We start from the raw sequence: 13,145 nt of genomic DNA on the forward strand, positions 1-13,145 counted from the left end.
TGAATGCAACATACTCCGTCGCGCAAAGATGACGTCAGTTTAACAACACATTTAAAAAAAACCCTGGGAGCTCACTGAGTGTTACAATACAGGAGCAGCTTTCTGACCCAAAACGATAAACAAAACAAAAAAAACACGACGACAACAACAATGTCTGTGAATTATGCAGCCGGACTCTCGCCGTACGCAGACAAAGGTGTCTGCGGACTTCCAGAGGTAAAAGATAAGCTAGCTTAGCTGCTGTGGGCTAAGTTGTTAGCTTCAGATCGACTGTTAGCAGGTGAACCGAGGATGGTTGGATCATGTTCGGTCGTTAGGATGAAAGAAAAGAGTTGAAATGCCTCAATGTATGAATACACAATTGCAAGTGAAAAGTTTTAACTGTACTGAAGAAGACGTACAGATTGTTAGCAAGCAACAGAAACCACTGAAGTCACTGTTAACGTTATTAGTCTCAGTAAGTGTATTTGTTGTTAACTCGTTAGTACGGAGGTTAGCTGGTCCAGGTGGCGATTAAGGAGGATAAAGGGCAGATAAAGGAGAGAGGCAAAGGGCCAATAAAAATAATATGACTCCTAAAGATACAGCATATAATGAAAAGGTACCAGTGCATCCAAACTGTACACTGATGGAGAAAATGTACTTTACTTTACAAGTCACCCTCTCTGCTAGAGCTTTGTTATAAACTTTACATTTCTGTCCCCATAGATTTTCTTTTGTGAACATGTTTTTCATTCACAAGCTGCATAACTGTCATATTACACAAATGTATGGTCTTTTTTTGGCTTCGGTTGTTCAGGCTGTGTGGGAGGATCTCTTGGTGCACGGCTGTCATCACACATTACTTTTAATTCTCTGAGACCATGTCACTCACCTGTGTAGATAAAATGCTGCATGAAAACATCCCTTCATCACTCCCAATATTTTTGATATTTAGGTACCATTTACCAGTGCATCTGTGTTAAACCTGATGTTTTCTGTTCTGTGGTAGACGTTTAATAGTCCTGAGGAGCTAAAGGCGAAGGTGGAGACCCTCGCTCAGCTGATAAAAGAATCTGAGAACTTGGTCGTCCACTCCGGAGCAGGAATCAGTACAGCATCCGGCATCCCAGACTTCAGGTGAGGCACAAACAAGTAAAGCTCTTTCCTCCGATCAACCGTTTTGACGAACACGCTGTTTTTCTCTCTCAACCAAGGCGACACTGACCTCTTGCAGTTTCTGCATGGAGTTGTATAAACCTACAACCTACTGTAAATCTAGGCCAGAAATGATCATTAAGCTTTAATAACTTCTATTTTCTATTTGTGGTAACGTGGATCTCTGTGCGCAGCCTCCTGATTTCTCTTGTAGTGCCACTGTATGAGCAGATGAGGGTGGTACTTGCCTTGTATTAGTATTGGTCACATCCAGCAGCTCTTTTAAAGCAGTAACACAATCTGAAATAAATCTCGTCTCATTTTGTTTTCTTCAATCAGTGTGAGAATTTCCTTTGTTACTGTACAAACACATATTTTACCCTAACAGCTGAGGAAGACCTTAATTGAATTCATTCTGCTGTGAATTCATATGAACATGTCTGGAGATTAAATCTCTGGAAACCTGACTTAATGAATATTTGATTTCTCTGCCTGTCAGTCAGGTGAGGTCGACCTTGAACGGCAAAATATCAATAAAACCAAGGTTTTATCTACACATCAGACCCAATAACACAAATTATAATCCCACTGCTGCACCACAAACAGACTCACATGCTCCAGCTGAGAGAAAGCGAGTCAGCCCCTCAGATTGATGTTATCGACGTCAAGCACACGCCTCTCTGTTAATGCTGCTGTGTCTTTGAACTGGTCTTGGCTGAGCAGGCAATGAATCACATTGATGGTGAGAGATGGGACAGTTCAAGTGCAGATAGACGGATGAGACTGGTGCGCAGGCGTTTTTAGGATTCACGGAATACGTGTCCTCATCCGATGCATAAAGATAAGTGGCGTGTCCTCGAAGTAACTTGGCAACCGTGAGGATGATGGATGGCACCAGTGCTGACTGCGCTCATCCCTCATTTAGACACCCACAACTGACGGGTTAATCAAAGAAGTGTGAACAGAAAAATCTCAGATTGAACAACAGATATTTAGTTTGAAAACCTGTCACTGTACGCAAATATCTCTGTCTGATAAGCCTGTTGAAATATCTGTATATGCTCATATTTTAATATAACTTTCCCACTTTTCTTTGTAGATTTTAGTTGTGGAGATTGTTCCTTATTTTCAGTCGACTCAGCCTCGCAGCATTTGACAGCATGTTGTCAGTTTGCGTCACAGTTTTTGCAGAAATCTTCCCATCAGATTGTTTATATTCAACCGTGAACGAAATCCACACACCAGTTTGACAAGTAGTCCACCCGCTGCATCACAACCTGCCCGGTCCTGATTACAGCTGCTATCAGCCTGTTCATCGCTGTGTTCTCTTTCAGGGGTCCAAAGGGTGTGTGGACATTAGAAGAAAAGGGCGAGTCACCTCACTTTGAAACGACATTTGAAAATGCCCGGCCCAGCTTGACTCACATGGCCCTCCTGGGACTGCAGAGAGCCGGGTACCTCAAGTATCTCATCAGCCAGAACGTGGACGGCCTGCATGTCCGATCAGGCTTCCCCAGGTAACTCTTTCCTGGCTTCTGCAGATGTACGATATCAACATACACACATCAGGCTCTTTATACACTCAGTGGCTAACCCACATCACAGTTATTGGTAGACATGAAGGAAAACTTCTGTGGAAAATCCGACCTGAGTCCTTCACGAAGAAATCCACAGTCAAGCAGCATTAAACAACTTTACAAATCATCCACAGGCTCGTATAGGCACCCGAGATAGACGGGGACGGTCTCATTTTTCACATGACGATACAATCTTCTCACGTGTGGCCAAAAAAAAAGTGATTTATACGTGTAAATTGCTACAAATTGTTACATAGAGCCGATTCAACAACTTCTCAGGGAAATATTTGGCTCTTCTGCTAAATGCTGCTCTATATTCACCAGCTAGTTGCTGACTTTGTGCCTTTTGGCTCTGAGCAGATAGCCTGTCGCCCGTTTACCAGAGGGTTTTTTTCTTGAAAAAGGCTGCTGATAGAAACAAAGTCGATGAAATCCTCGAGGGTAAACCTAAATATTAGAGACCCTTAAACCAAAACAATGAACTGAAAGATGCTAAAAAGCTCCACAGAGTGGAGTCAGGAGATTATTCTCTGTGGGTTTGTCACTTCGAGGGTCCACCTTCACATCGCATGTACTCAGCTGACGCATAGTTAATATAAAATTATTCACAGTGCAGCAGCCTTCCTCCCATTTCACAAAATGATCCAAGTGTAGATGAAAATGTTCTCCGTGTGCTAACGCTGAGAACATTTTGGGGACATCACTGTGCTCGGAGCGAAGCGGGTGGAGTGGAGAGACGAGGGAATGACAAGTGAGAAGTGGACGTGAGACACTTGCTTAAAGGAAAAAGGGACCTTGTTCAGAAAATGCAGGGAATTCCTTATTTAGGATGAAACAACAGAATGATACCTCATTGTGTTTCATCATTTCTTGTATTTTACAAACGTACAGAATTGTGGGCTGTGTGACACCAATTTGTCCCGTGTCGAGTTGTGATCTGTTTCTCCGTATTCAGCAGTGTCAGAAATGAGGCGCTCAAATACGTTTTGAATAACGCTCAGTGTAATGGGAAACGTTTGGTCTGACTAACCCAGGGCCAAGAATCCAATTTTTTATTCACTGCAGACGTCCCGCCTTTACGCATATTGGAAGACTTGTTTTCCCTGGAAGCCATTTCTTCGCTCTCCCTCCACTTTAAAAAAAAAAAATGAATTTTTAGACGAGGGTAGACCGCGAAGTGGTAGTTCTCTGAGGAAATCACTGAGAGAGCAGACGAACGGGTTAAGTAAACTGGTTGGTATTAATCTGCACATATGCCCGATGGAGCGCCGACGTGAATATGGACTCCGAATACTTATCAGAGCGTGAGTCACAAAGATCCAACTGAGAAAAAAGTTTTGTAGAAGACTCTCAACATTAACTTCAAGGACAATGATCTAAGTGAATATCGTCTGTGTGATCTTACTGCCTGTGTGAACTCTTCTCCCTCTTGCTCTATTAGGGATTTGTTATCAGAGCTTCATGGAAACATGTTTGTGGAGGAGTGTGAGAAGTGTGGCAGGTATGTGCCCACACACACACACACACACACACACACTCACGCATACAAATACCGATTGATCACCAGCGTTTTCATCTTGTAACTTTGAACATTCCCGTCTTGACAAGCTGCTGTCTTTCACTGACTTTCACTTTGAGGCCATTTTATTACGTACACTTGTTCTGTAGTACAAACATCAAATCACGCTGCTGCAACACGATATATTCTGCCAGATAATTATAAAAAACAATCTGAATCTGCAAAGTAACTAGTAGCTAAAGTTGATCAGATTCATCAGATGAATGTAGAGGAGTGTATTTCTCCAAAATGTAGTGGTGTGGATGTATAAAGTAGCAGGAAATGGAAATACTCAAGTAAAGTACCTCAAATACTAAATAAGTTTATTACATGAGAAAATTGTAGTTAATTACCCTCAATTGCTGGTTATTCTACATTTTTATTTTGACTAATTACAGCAAATGTACATCAGCAATCAGCATCGTCCCTAAAATAAACCATATCTGTCAATCTCCAGTTCACCTGACATTAGTGTACACAGTGTCTCAGGAGCTGGCTTCCTCCTGCAGTTTCTACAGAGAGCGAAAAATGATTGAAACTACTTACAGACCTCTTGCAGTTCAAAGGGAGGCCAAAAGGACACAGGGGTAATAGCTCAAACGTGCAGAGGGCCGTCTCTGAACGCTCTGTTGTTGATGCCCTGCAGCAGAACCCACGCTGGGTTCCTCTCCTTTTTGGATTATAACAGAAGGATGAAGGTTAGCGAGTCACGGAAATCTGTGATTTCTTTTGTAACAGCGTGAGTCAGAAATTGGGTAATAAAAATAAAAAGCAGAATTGAAACACAGATGCTTTGTGTCAAAGGGAAAAGCAACTGGTGTAAAAAATGTTGAGTGGTCTTCTGCACACAAGGGGCAGCTTTTATATACCAGCTGTGGGTTCTGTACTTTTGTCCCCAGCAGAACAATAGGCCCTTTCTCAGAGCGTCCATTATCTCTGATAATGACAGTGACTCCATTTTACTGCAGTGACCCACACAGACTGAAGAGCTCATCCAAGTAGATTACCTTTGGGATGAAGTAGAACAGAGGCATACATGTATTTTTAACAACTTTGCAGCAGGTACATGAATCACTGATAACTCCAAAGAGATGATGTCTTAAAGAAATCAGATGTGTTTTCCGGTTTATCTAATAAAGTGGCCTCAGAGTCTATATTATCATGTTTTGAGCAAATGTTCCCTTTTAATTATAACACAACTAAAAGTGATCTGGTTGCATGGAGACGTAATCAGTAGGCGTCTTGGTTTTCCAGGCAGTACGTGAGAGAAAAAGTGATCGGTGTGATGGGGCTGAAACCGACAGGACGGTACTGCGACGTGCTACGATCCCGAGGACTCAGAGCATGCAGGTAAACGCACGCTTTCACAGTATTTTGAAATAATGTACCCTGATCCATTTATTGGTGTGACTGTGTATTCTTTCCTTTTAACAGAGGAAAGCTGATGAGCACTATACTGGACTGGGAGGATGCTCTTCCTGACCGAGACCTGAACAAAGCAGATGAAGCCAGCAGGTGAGATGGGCAAACATTGCAGCAGTTTGTGCGTCATACTTTTTTTTTTTAGTTTGGATTCAGCACGTGTCTTGACTTCTCGCAGAAGTCAGGCATAAAACACGCCCTGGGAGCTGAAAACTCTGGATAACAGTCTGCTGTAATGTCTCCATTTGCCTCTTGTGCTACAAAAGTTTCTATTAAGCTTCTATTGTGCGTCAACATAACAGCAACATGAATTGGATGTTCTGTAAGTGACCCATAAAAGATGCATAATCACAATCTCAATCACAAAGAGGAGATGTAGAGCCGTGACCACTGAACTGAGTTATTTGTTCGAAGCAGGTCGATGTCATGATGTAGGTTTTGATTTTACACTGCAGTCTGGATTTCAGCCATCGCAGCACTACAGGGTTGTGTCATGCGTCGATTCTTTCTTTTCTCATTCTTTCATTTACTTCCTCATATGGCGAGCAGAGCTGGAGTTGCATCCAAATAACCTCTATGTCACCGTTTCTCATGAATGCGAGGCTGCTGGTGTTGAATCGCTGTGTTTACACTTGTTCATTCATTACGAAGGGATGCAGCGAGCAGATTATTTGAAGTGGAGATGGATTTGCTTGATGTGTTTTACTGCAAAGCAGCAGATAACAGTTTGTGCGTCTCGTGTATAAACACTCCAGCTGAGTGACAGTTTCTCTTAAGAAAATCAAAATAAATCTTCAGTGATTTGAAAAAGCAGCAGGCCATTTAACACTGCTTCTTCATCTCACCATCTGGATGAAAAATATTCCCTTTGTTGAAGATGATCAACTATGTATATATGTGTATAAATATAATAGCGGTGCTGTAGCAAACCCTTAAGAAATCTCAGCTGTCAACAGTAATAAATCCTCCTTGATAACAGACTAAAAGACGTCATCACCAGCAGTCGAACACCTATGAATTATATATTATATATATCATCTATGACACATTTCTCTTCTGTTTGCACCCAGGCGAGCAGACCTGGCACTGACGCTCGGCACCTCCATGCAGATCAAACCCAGCGGAGACCTTCCGCTCCTCACCAAGCGCAAAGGAGGGAAAGTGGCCATCGTCAACCTGCAGCCCACAAAACACGTGAGTTTTCATTAACACGCCACCACCTGATACACTTGTTTATAAAATCCAAAAACAAATTAAGGGTGGTTAAACGATGCTGCTTGCTGCTCTGTCCAAGATGTGTTTTGTTCACCGCTGTAATTTTCCTTCCAACAGGACAAACATGCGCACCTGCGTATCCATGGCTACGTGGACGAGGTCATGAAACAGCTAATGGAGTTGCTGGGATTGGAAATACCAAAGTGGGAGGGTCCGACCGTCTGCGATAGCTCCACATCTGACTCCACCACCGATGTCAAACCACCACGAGGAGTTAAGGCAAAGGTGAAGAAGGAGGAGAGGAAAAGAGAAGCGGCTGCACTAACAGACGATGTGAGCGTCAAGGAGGAGACGGGGTCAGTAAAGAGGGAGAGATCAGACTCCTCAGTTGAGTTAAAGGGAGAGAAATAGTCTCAGGTATTATTTTTTCCACCACACAAAACCCGTCCAGAAATAAAACTGACACCAGAGGGACACACAGGGGAGAAGAAGGGGAAGTTCTTCTCATCTTCAGCCCTCAAAGACTCTTCTTGTACTGTCGCTGTTTTCCTAAATCCCAGATCTCTTTCAGCCGCTGAACTGTTGTGTTAAACTGACTCCTGAGCTGAAAGTGAGCCTCTCGAAGCAGAAATTAGATATAAAATTGCGTTTAGGGTAAGAAGACGTCACAACGTTAGGTGGATGTTTTTAATTTCTGAACTTGGAGTACAAACGAGATGAGATCTGGAGCACACGGTTATATTTAAGCTTTTAATAAGGTGTATAAAGTCACTGCACCTTATTAAAAAGCTTTATTAATAACAGGGTGCTCCAGATCTCATCTCTAGAGATAAGACGAGGGATTCGGAGAATATGGAGTCAGCATCTCCAGGTTGGTTCAACCAGCAGCCTTGTAAAATTCAGGGGAACATTATAGATTATTCTTATTCTTAAGAGTGTTTCTTAAATGAACGGTTCTCTCGGAGCTCATTGTCAATCATTTCAGTACAAAGCAATGGTTTTCTTTTTTATCCTCAACAATTGCAAATGCAAATGATCTCAAACCGTCAAACTGCTTCTCTCATTGAACCCAAGATTACTCTTCCTCTGGCGAGATTTCTAATTGCTCCTATTTTTGTGCAATAATGGAGCACCTGCTGCTGATTGGCTGTAAAAGGATTGTAATCACACACTGAACGTTTCTAGGAAAAAGGTTTTTATCGCAGGAAAAAGCGTTGCACTCTGTACTTTTCTGTCTTTTTTATATGTTTGTTTTGGTAATAAACGCAACACTCTCCTGCTGGAACATCTCGTGTACGTGCTCTGTAATTGGACGTTTCAGACAGAGACGGAGTGTTTTTGTACATTTGAGATGATGGTTTGAATCTGTGTGTATCCCCATTAACATCCTTGTGGTCAACATCTATATGATGCCGTTCTCTTGAATTGTCATTGTGATATAACATGATAATCAAACCTACTTTGAGTCAATGGAAACAGGACCAAAGAACCTCCTCAACCCAAATATTCAATCCGATGCTCCGACTGTACACACAGGTGTCACAGGTGTTAGTACTTGATTACCGCAGCAGACATTGTGCTGTGTGTGTGATGTTAAATGTGCCTCATCCATTAAGGCACTTTGTCTCTTTTAGCTGTACAAGCATATTATATAACAGCCAGTAAACACAGCAGCTGTAACTCAAACACATGCGACAGCTTCCTGCTCTCGTCATTACACAGTCCTCATTACCGCTGTTCCAGTCTTCGACTACACATCCATTTGTTTTTTATTGTTTGCTCTGTAGTGCTTGTTAAGAGTCTGAACCACTAGGCTCAAGTGTGTTTGAGAGACTCATGAGAGAGACGCAGAGCAGTTTTACTTTTTCGTTTAAATGCTAATTGTCTGCGCTAATTGAAATGAAATGAGGAAATTCATTCTCAGGGTGCACACAAAGGACAAGGGGAGCGAATGCAGCCATTTTATTGAAGTCGTTTTCCTGTCCAAGAAACCTGTCGGGGGAATTTGTGATCATGTTTGATTGTCTGTAGAAGAGATCTGTTAACGGAGAAAATGATTAAAGTAACATTACATCGGCTCATACAGATTCTCATATCATCATGTCCTCCAACAAGAGAGCATCAGACAACATGTGTAATTCTTGGCCAGTGTCGTCCATTAGCTCATTATTATTAAGACACCCAGAGTCTGCTAACAGAAGTACACCAGGTGTGAAGGTAAGTAGGTAACCAGATCAATGCACAAATGAGACATTCTTGTGGGAGAGAATCAAACATGATCACACATTTCTCCCACAGAAAGTAAAGAGAGAAGGAAGGATCTCACGTTGGTGCCAGACTGGCTGCATTGAAGCCTATGGGCTATCATATGGGCACCGTATCATCTCTTAGGCCAGTGATACCTGACCTTTTAGGCTTACGACCCCTTAAAATAAAACAGAGCAGCATCAAATGATTTCCAATCATTACAACAGGTAAGTAACACCTGACAGACTCTTCCTTCGACCTTGGTCAGATAATCTCTGTGAGAGTCCTGCTGGCTGTGAAGGCAGACCTCTCAGTGCAGCACGAACATACATAAGTTAGTGCTTCATGTCAGGATGGCCGTAAGCAGCCAGGCAGTGACGGAATGCCTGGAGAGAAGAAGAGGACTGTGCATCAAAGATTTGTGCTCCGATGACGCCAGAATCAAACTTCTCAGTTGTAATTCAAAGTGTTACTTCTGGAGGAGAGCGGGCGCAGCTCATTAAGCATTTAACATGAGACCTGCTGTGAAGTACCGTGGTAGCGGCTCCATGCTGTGTCGGAGACTTTAACTGGAAGTTACTGGGACACTTTAAAGGAGTCTGAAAACAATGAATGGAGCTAATGAGGCCAGAGCATGGCTGCATAAGAAGGAACTAATTCCCAGAATCAGAAACCAGACCCTCATTAAAGAAATGTGTGCAATGGCATGAAGGCTGTTTACAGATGCTCCCCATTCAGCTCGAGCGAGTCTGAGGGAGACGGCTGACGCTGTAATCACTGTCAAAAGAGTTGCAGAGCTGAGAGAGGAAGAGACTGAAAACAGAAAATACATTTGAACTCTTTTAAATACTTAAAATCTCAACTTGCACCACTAATGATGATAAAGAAAACATTTTCTGCAGACAGATCTTTACAAAAGGCCTCCTCTTATCTTTGTTCAATATTGCTTTCCCCGAGTTGGCTCTTTAATTTTGCTTCGGAGAATAAAAATGTCATCCTATCCTTTCGGATGAGGCCAGTGATACCAGGCTCAAGGCTCAAGGTCCAAACTCACAAGAAATTAGATGAATTCAGAAAGTAATCATGAGCTAGAAGAGACCAGACAACCCTTAGGGTTATCTTGCAATTCCCTTGTAAGTGTGAAATAAAATGTTGAAATGTCATGAAAATGACTCCGAATTGAGCTGTTACCGCTAAGTGGAGCACAGTTTGAGCCTTCTCTTTGTCCAGACTACAGCCATCACTCTCTGACCCCGGGGCAGAGAAACTCACTTCCCGCCTGGAGTCCGTGTGTCTCACAAGCTACAACATCATTCAGATTCGTCACCACATTTCTTGATGGAGATGAATCTCCTGAGAGAGTCGTGTTTTTGTTCCTCCGGCCTCAACATAAAACTTAATGTTATTTAATTGAATTTAATTATCTTAAATTGCCGGCAGTAAATGTATTAGATCAAAGGTCAATGCAGACAATTACGCGTATCAATCAAAGACCAAGACCATGAAAAAAAAAAGATTTTTAAATAATGAGTGCAAGCGAATCACTCATCTGGAGATGTGGACCTGCGGCTGCGAGGTAATTGGTTCAGTCCCTCGACCGGCAGAATGAATCTGTGGGGGGAAAAAATGAACCAGGAACGCTTGACCTTCTCACCACAGCTGAGGTGTCCTTAAACAACAAGGCCTTTAATCCTCATTCCTCCAGTGGAGCCGCTCAGGCACCAACAGATCAGACTGGTTGTCATGAGCAGCCTTCATGTGTGACAATCATTCTGGTGTAATTCAGCGTGGAAAAGTGGAAAAATTCACAGTATATGTCAGCTTACGTTAGCAAGATACACTTCTAAAGACATCATTTTAGCTGACAAACATCAGCTAGAAATGTGAAGCCTGCTTTTGTTTACTTCTGTGAGGAATTGAAGACCTAGTGATTCAAAAATGACGTACATACACTGCACGTGCACTGCAAACTACAACTGTAGCAATGTTAAGATTGTTGTAATGGAATAGCTGATAAAAGCTAACTGCCAGCACCACGCCGTCGCTCGTCATCCCCGTCCTCTCCTTGCTTCGCTCTTGTTTTGGATCTAGCTTTCTCCACCTGGCGTTTTTCCTTAGTGTATTTGCATTTTTGTCCAATATTATGTTCCTCGATAGCCTAGAAGAGGCAGCAGTTTCTGTACAGGAGTTCTGGGACCCTAGTTTTTTCACCACTGCATCGCCTACCTATTAATTAAAGAGCTGACGTTAGCTACTGTAGTGGCAAATAAGAAACTGGGTCACGATCATGCATGTGAATAGATTTTGGTGCATCCCTTGCAGTCCCAGCTGTGCTCTAATATTGAGCTTGAGGCTGATAAAAGACCAATGTTTGATGCACCATTTTATAATGACAATGTTGAAATAAATGAGCAACAGGTGCCGCCACAGCTCACCCAAGGCCACAGAAAGGAAGGGGCCTGGGCAAGACATTTGCAGGTTCTTAAGAGCACATCCAAGAATGAGAATAATAAGTGACAAGCCCAGGATGATCACAAAGGTAAAAGGATGGTCCAGCGGGGCGTGGGGACCCTGGAGCACGGGTATAAATCGGCGAGAGATCTCAGTTGCCCCGGGGTAGCTCAAAACACCTTTTGGACTGAAGACCTGCTACTTCGCCTCTGATTTTTTGGACAACCTTGAGCGTACAATTTAAGAGTCAGGTAGTGAGTTAATTGGAAAGATAAGAAAAGTAGTCTCCCGCTACACTATCTGAGGAGTGAACCAGCCTTCAGAGCATGTACAGATTGCCTCGTGGCTTGCTTTTGTAAATCACGTTAAGTCAAGGTCCTTAATTCCCATTTAATTCTGATGATAAATACATGTATAGTCCGGTCCGTACATCCCTGCATCTATAAATAACCACTCTCTTGTATTTAAGAACTGGCTTTTCGTCAGCGGTTGCATTCAAGCTGTTTTTCCAAACAGCTTTGCTTTCCGTATTATAACAATACATCATGAGCTCGCTGTGTGCTCGGCATATTGCCTCCAACTGTGACTCACTTCGACCCATTTCTATGCCTTTATGTGTAAATCTATATATCATTCATGCTCATGTCATCCGTGAAGGAAAACATCTTGAGCCTGTTTTAGTTTTAAACCGGTGATCCGGTTAAACAAACTAAATAAACAAACTCTCTCTGTTCTCATGACTGAACAAACAAACTGATCTTAAAGGACAACACACTTCATACTGTTTAACTTTGTTTATATGTGGCGGACCCTGCCACCTTTCTAGCTTCAAACAGTGTGACCTTATTTTCCTCTGAGAACAGCTTGTTTATTCAGTGATGGAAAAAATAAATATTTCTGAGTTCGTATTGTTACCTCACTAATATTGTAAATATTAAAATTCTGAGTTTGAATTTCTTCTCCAGAACTACATAATGCCCCTTTAACGAAACTGTAGCGTGATTTTGGCGAACTCAACTACTTGTCTTATATAAACTAATTGTTGTGTGGTTGTTTGATTTGTGTCTGTCAGCTACATTCAATCAGCAGTATCCTCAGTGGAAATGCTTGTTTCTTACTTATTGTTTTACCATTAATTAAGTGTAAATAATCTTAATCTTAATTAACCTGTGTTGACTGTTTAGCTCACACTAAATGTTACTTGTTATCAGACACTTGCATCATTTTTACATTGTTTTGTAACGTTACCCTTTAAAACCTTTTAGAAAGCAGTGTTTGGGTCAAATCGTGAAAGGCTAAAGTAAAGTTTTGGGGGGGCCTCTACCACTTTAAGTACATGCTCCTTGTTTTTATGCCATTTTTGTAGCTTCCTTCCCAAAGGTTGCAGCTCAGACACGTCCTGACAGAAAAATAAGAAGAAAGTAAGAAAATACCAAATATATCATTCATGCTCATCTCATCCTTGAAGGAAAACATCTTGAACCTGTAATAGCTTCAAATCGGTGTTAAATCCATACTGGCCCTATGGACGTATAGGG

The 13,145-nt window shown here is 42.1% G+C and overlaps 1 protein-coding gene across 1 annotated transcript; it reads left to right on the forward strand.

Moving 5' to 3' along the window:
• Positions 1-57: 57 nt before the first annotated feature.
• On the forward strand, positions 58-8,259 carry sirt6 (sirtuin 6). The gene is made up of 8 exons (XM_084369348.1): positions 58-216; positions 992-1,119; positions 2,472-2,654; positions 4,156-4,215; positions 5,527-5,622; positions 5,707-5,787; positions 6,765-6,888; positions 7,027-8,259. Exons 1-8 carry the CDS (start codon positions 151-153, stop codon positions 7,318-7,320), a joined length of 1,032 nt encoding a protein of 343 aa, XP_084225474.1. The 5' UTR covers positions 58-150; the 3' UTR covers positions 7,321-8,259.
• Positions 8,260-13,145: the final 4,886 nt, after the last annotated feature.

Source organism: Pagrus pagrus, assembly GCF_965226575.1.
Source record: "Pagrus pagrus genome assembly, chromosome: 12".
NCBI classification, from domain to species: domain Eukaryota; kingdom Metazoa; phylum Chordata; class Actinopteri; order Spariformes; family Sparidae; genus Pagrus; species Pagrus pagrus.

Excerpts from the sequence above, each read along its gene's own strand:
- sirt6 (XM_084369348.1), top strand. The coding sequence starts at position 151 with ATGTCTGTGAATTATGCAGCCGGACTCTCGCCGTACGCAGACAAAGGT. Across the intron at positions 1,120-2,471 it reads TCCGGCATCCCAGACTTCAG|GGGTCCAAAGGGTGTGTGGA; the intron begins GTGAGGCACAAA and ends GTTCTCTTTCAG. Across the intron at positions 5,788-6,764 it reads AAAGCAGATGAAGCCAGCAG|GCGAGCAGACCTGGCACTGA; the intron begins GTGAGATGGGCA and ends GTTTGCACCCAG.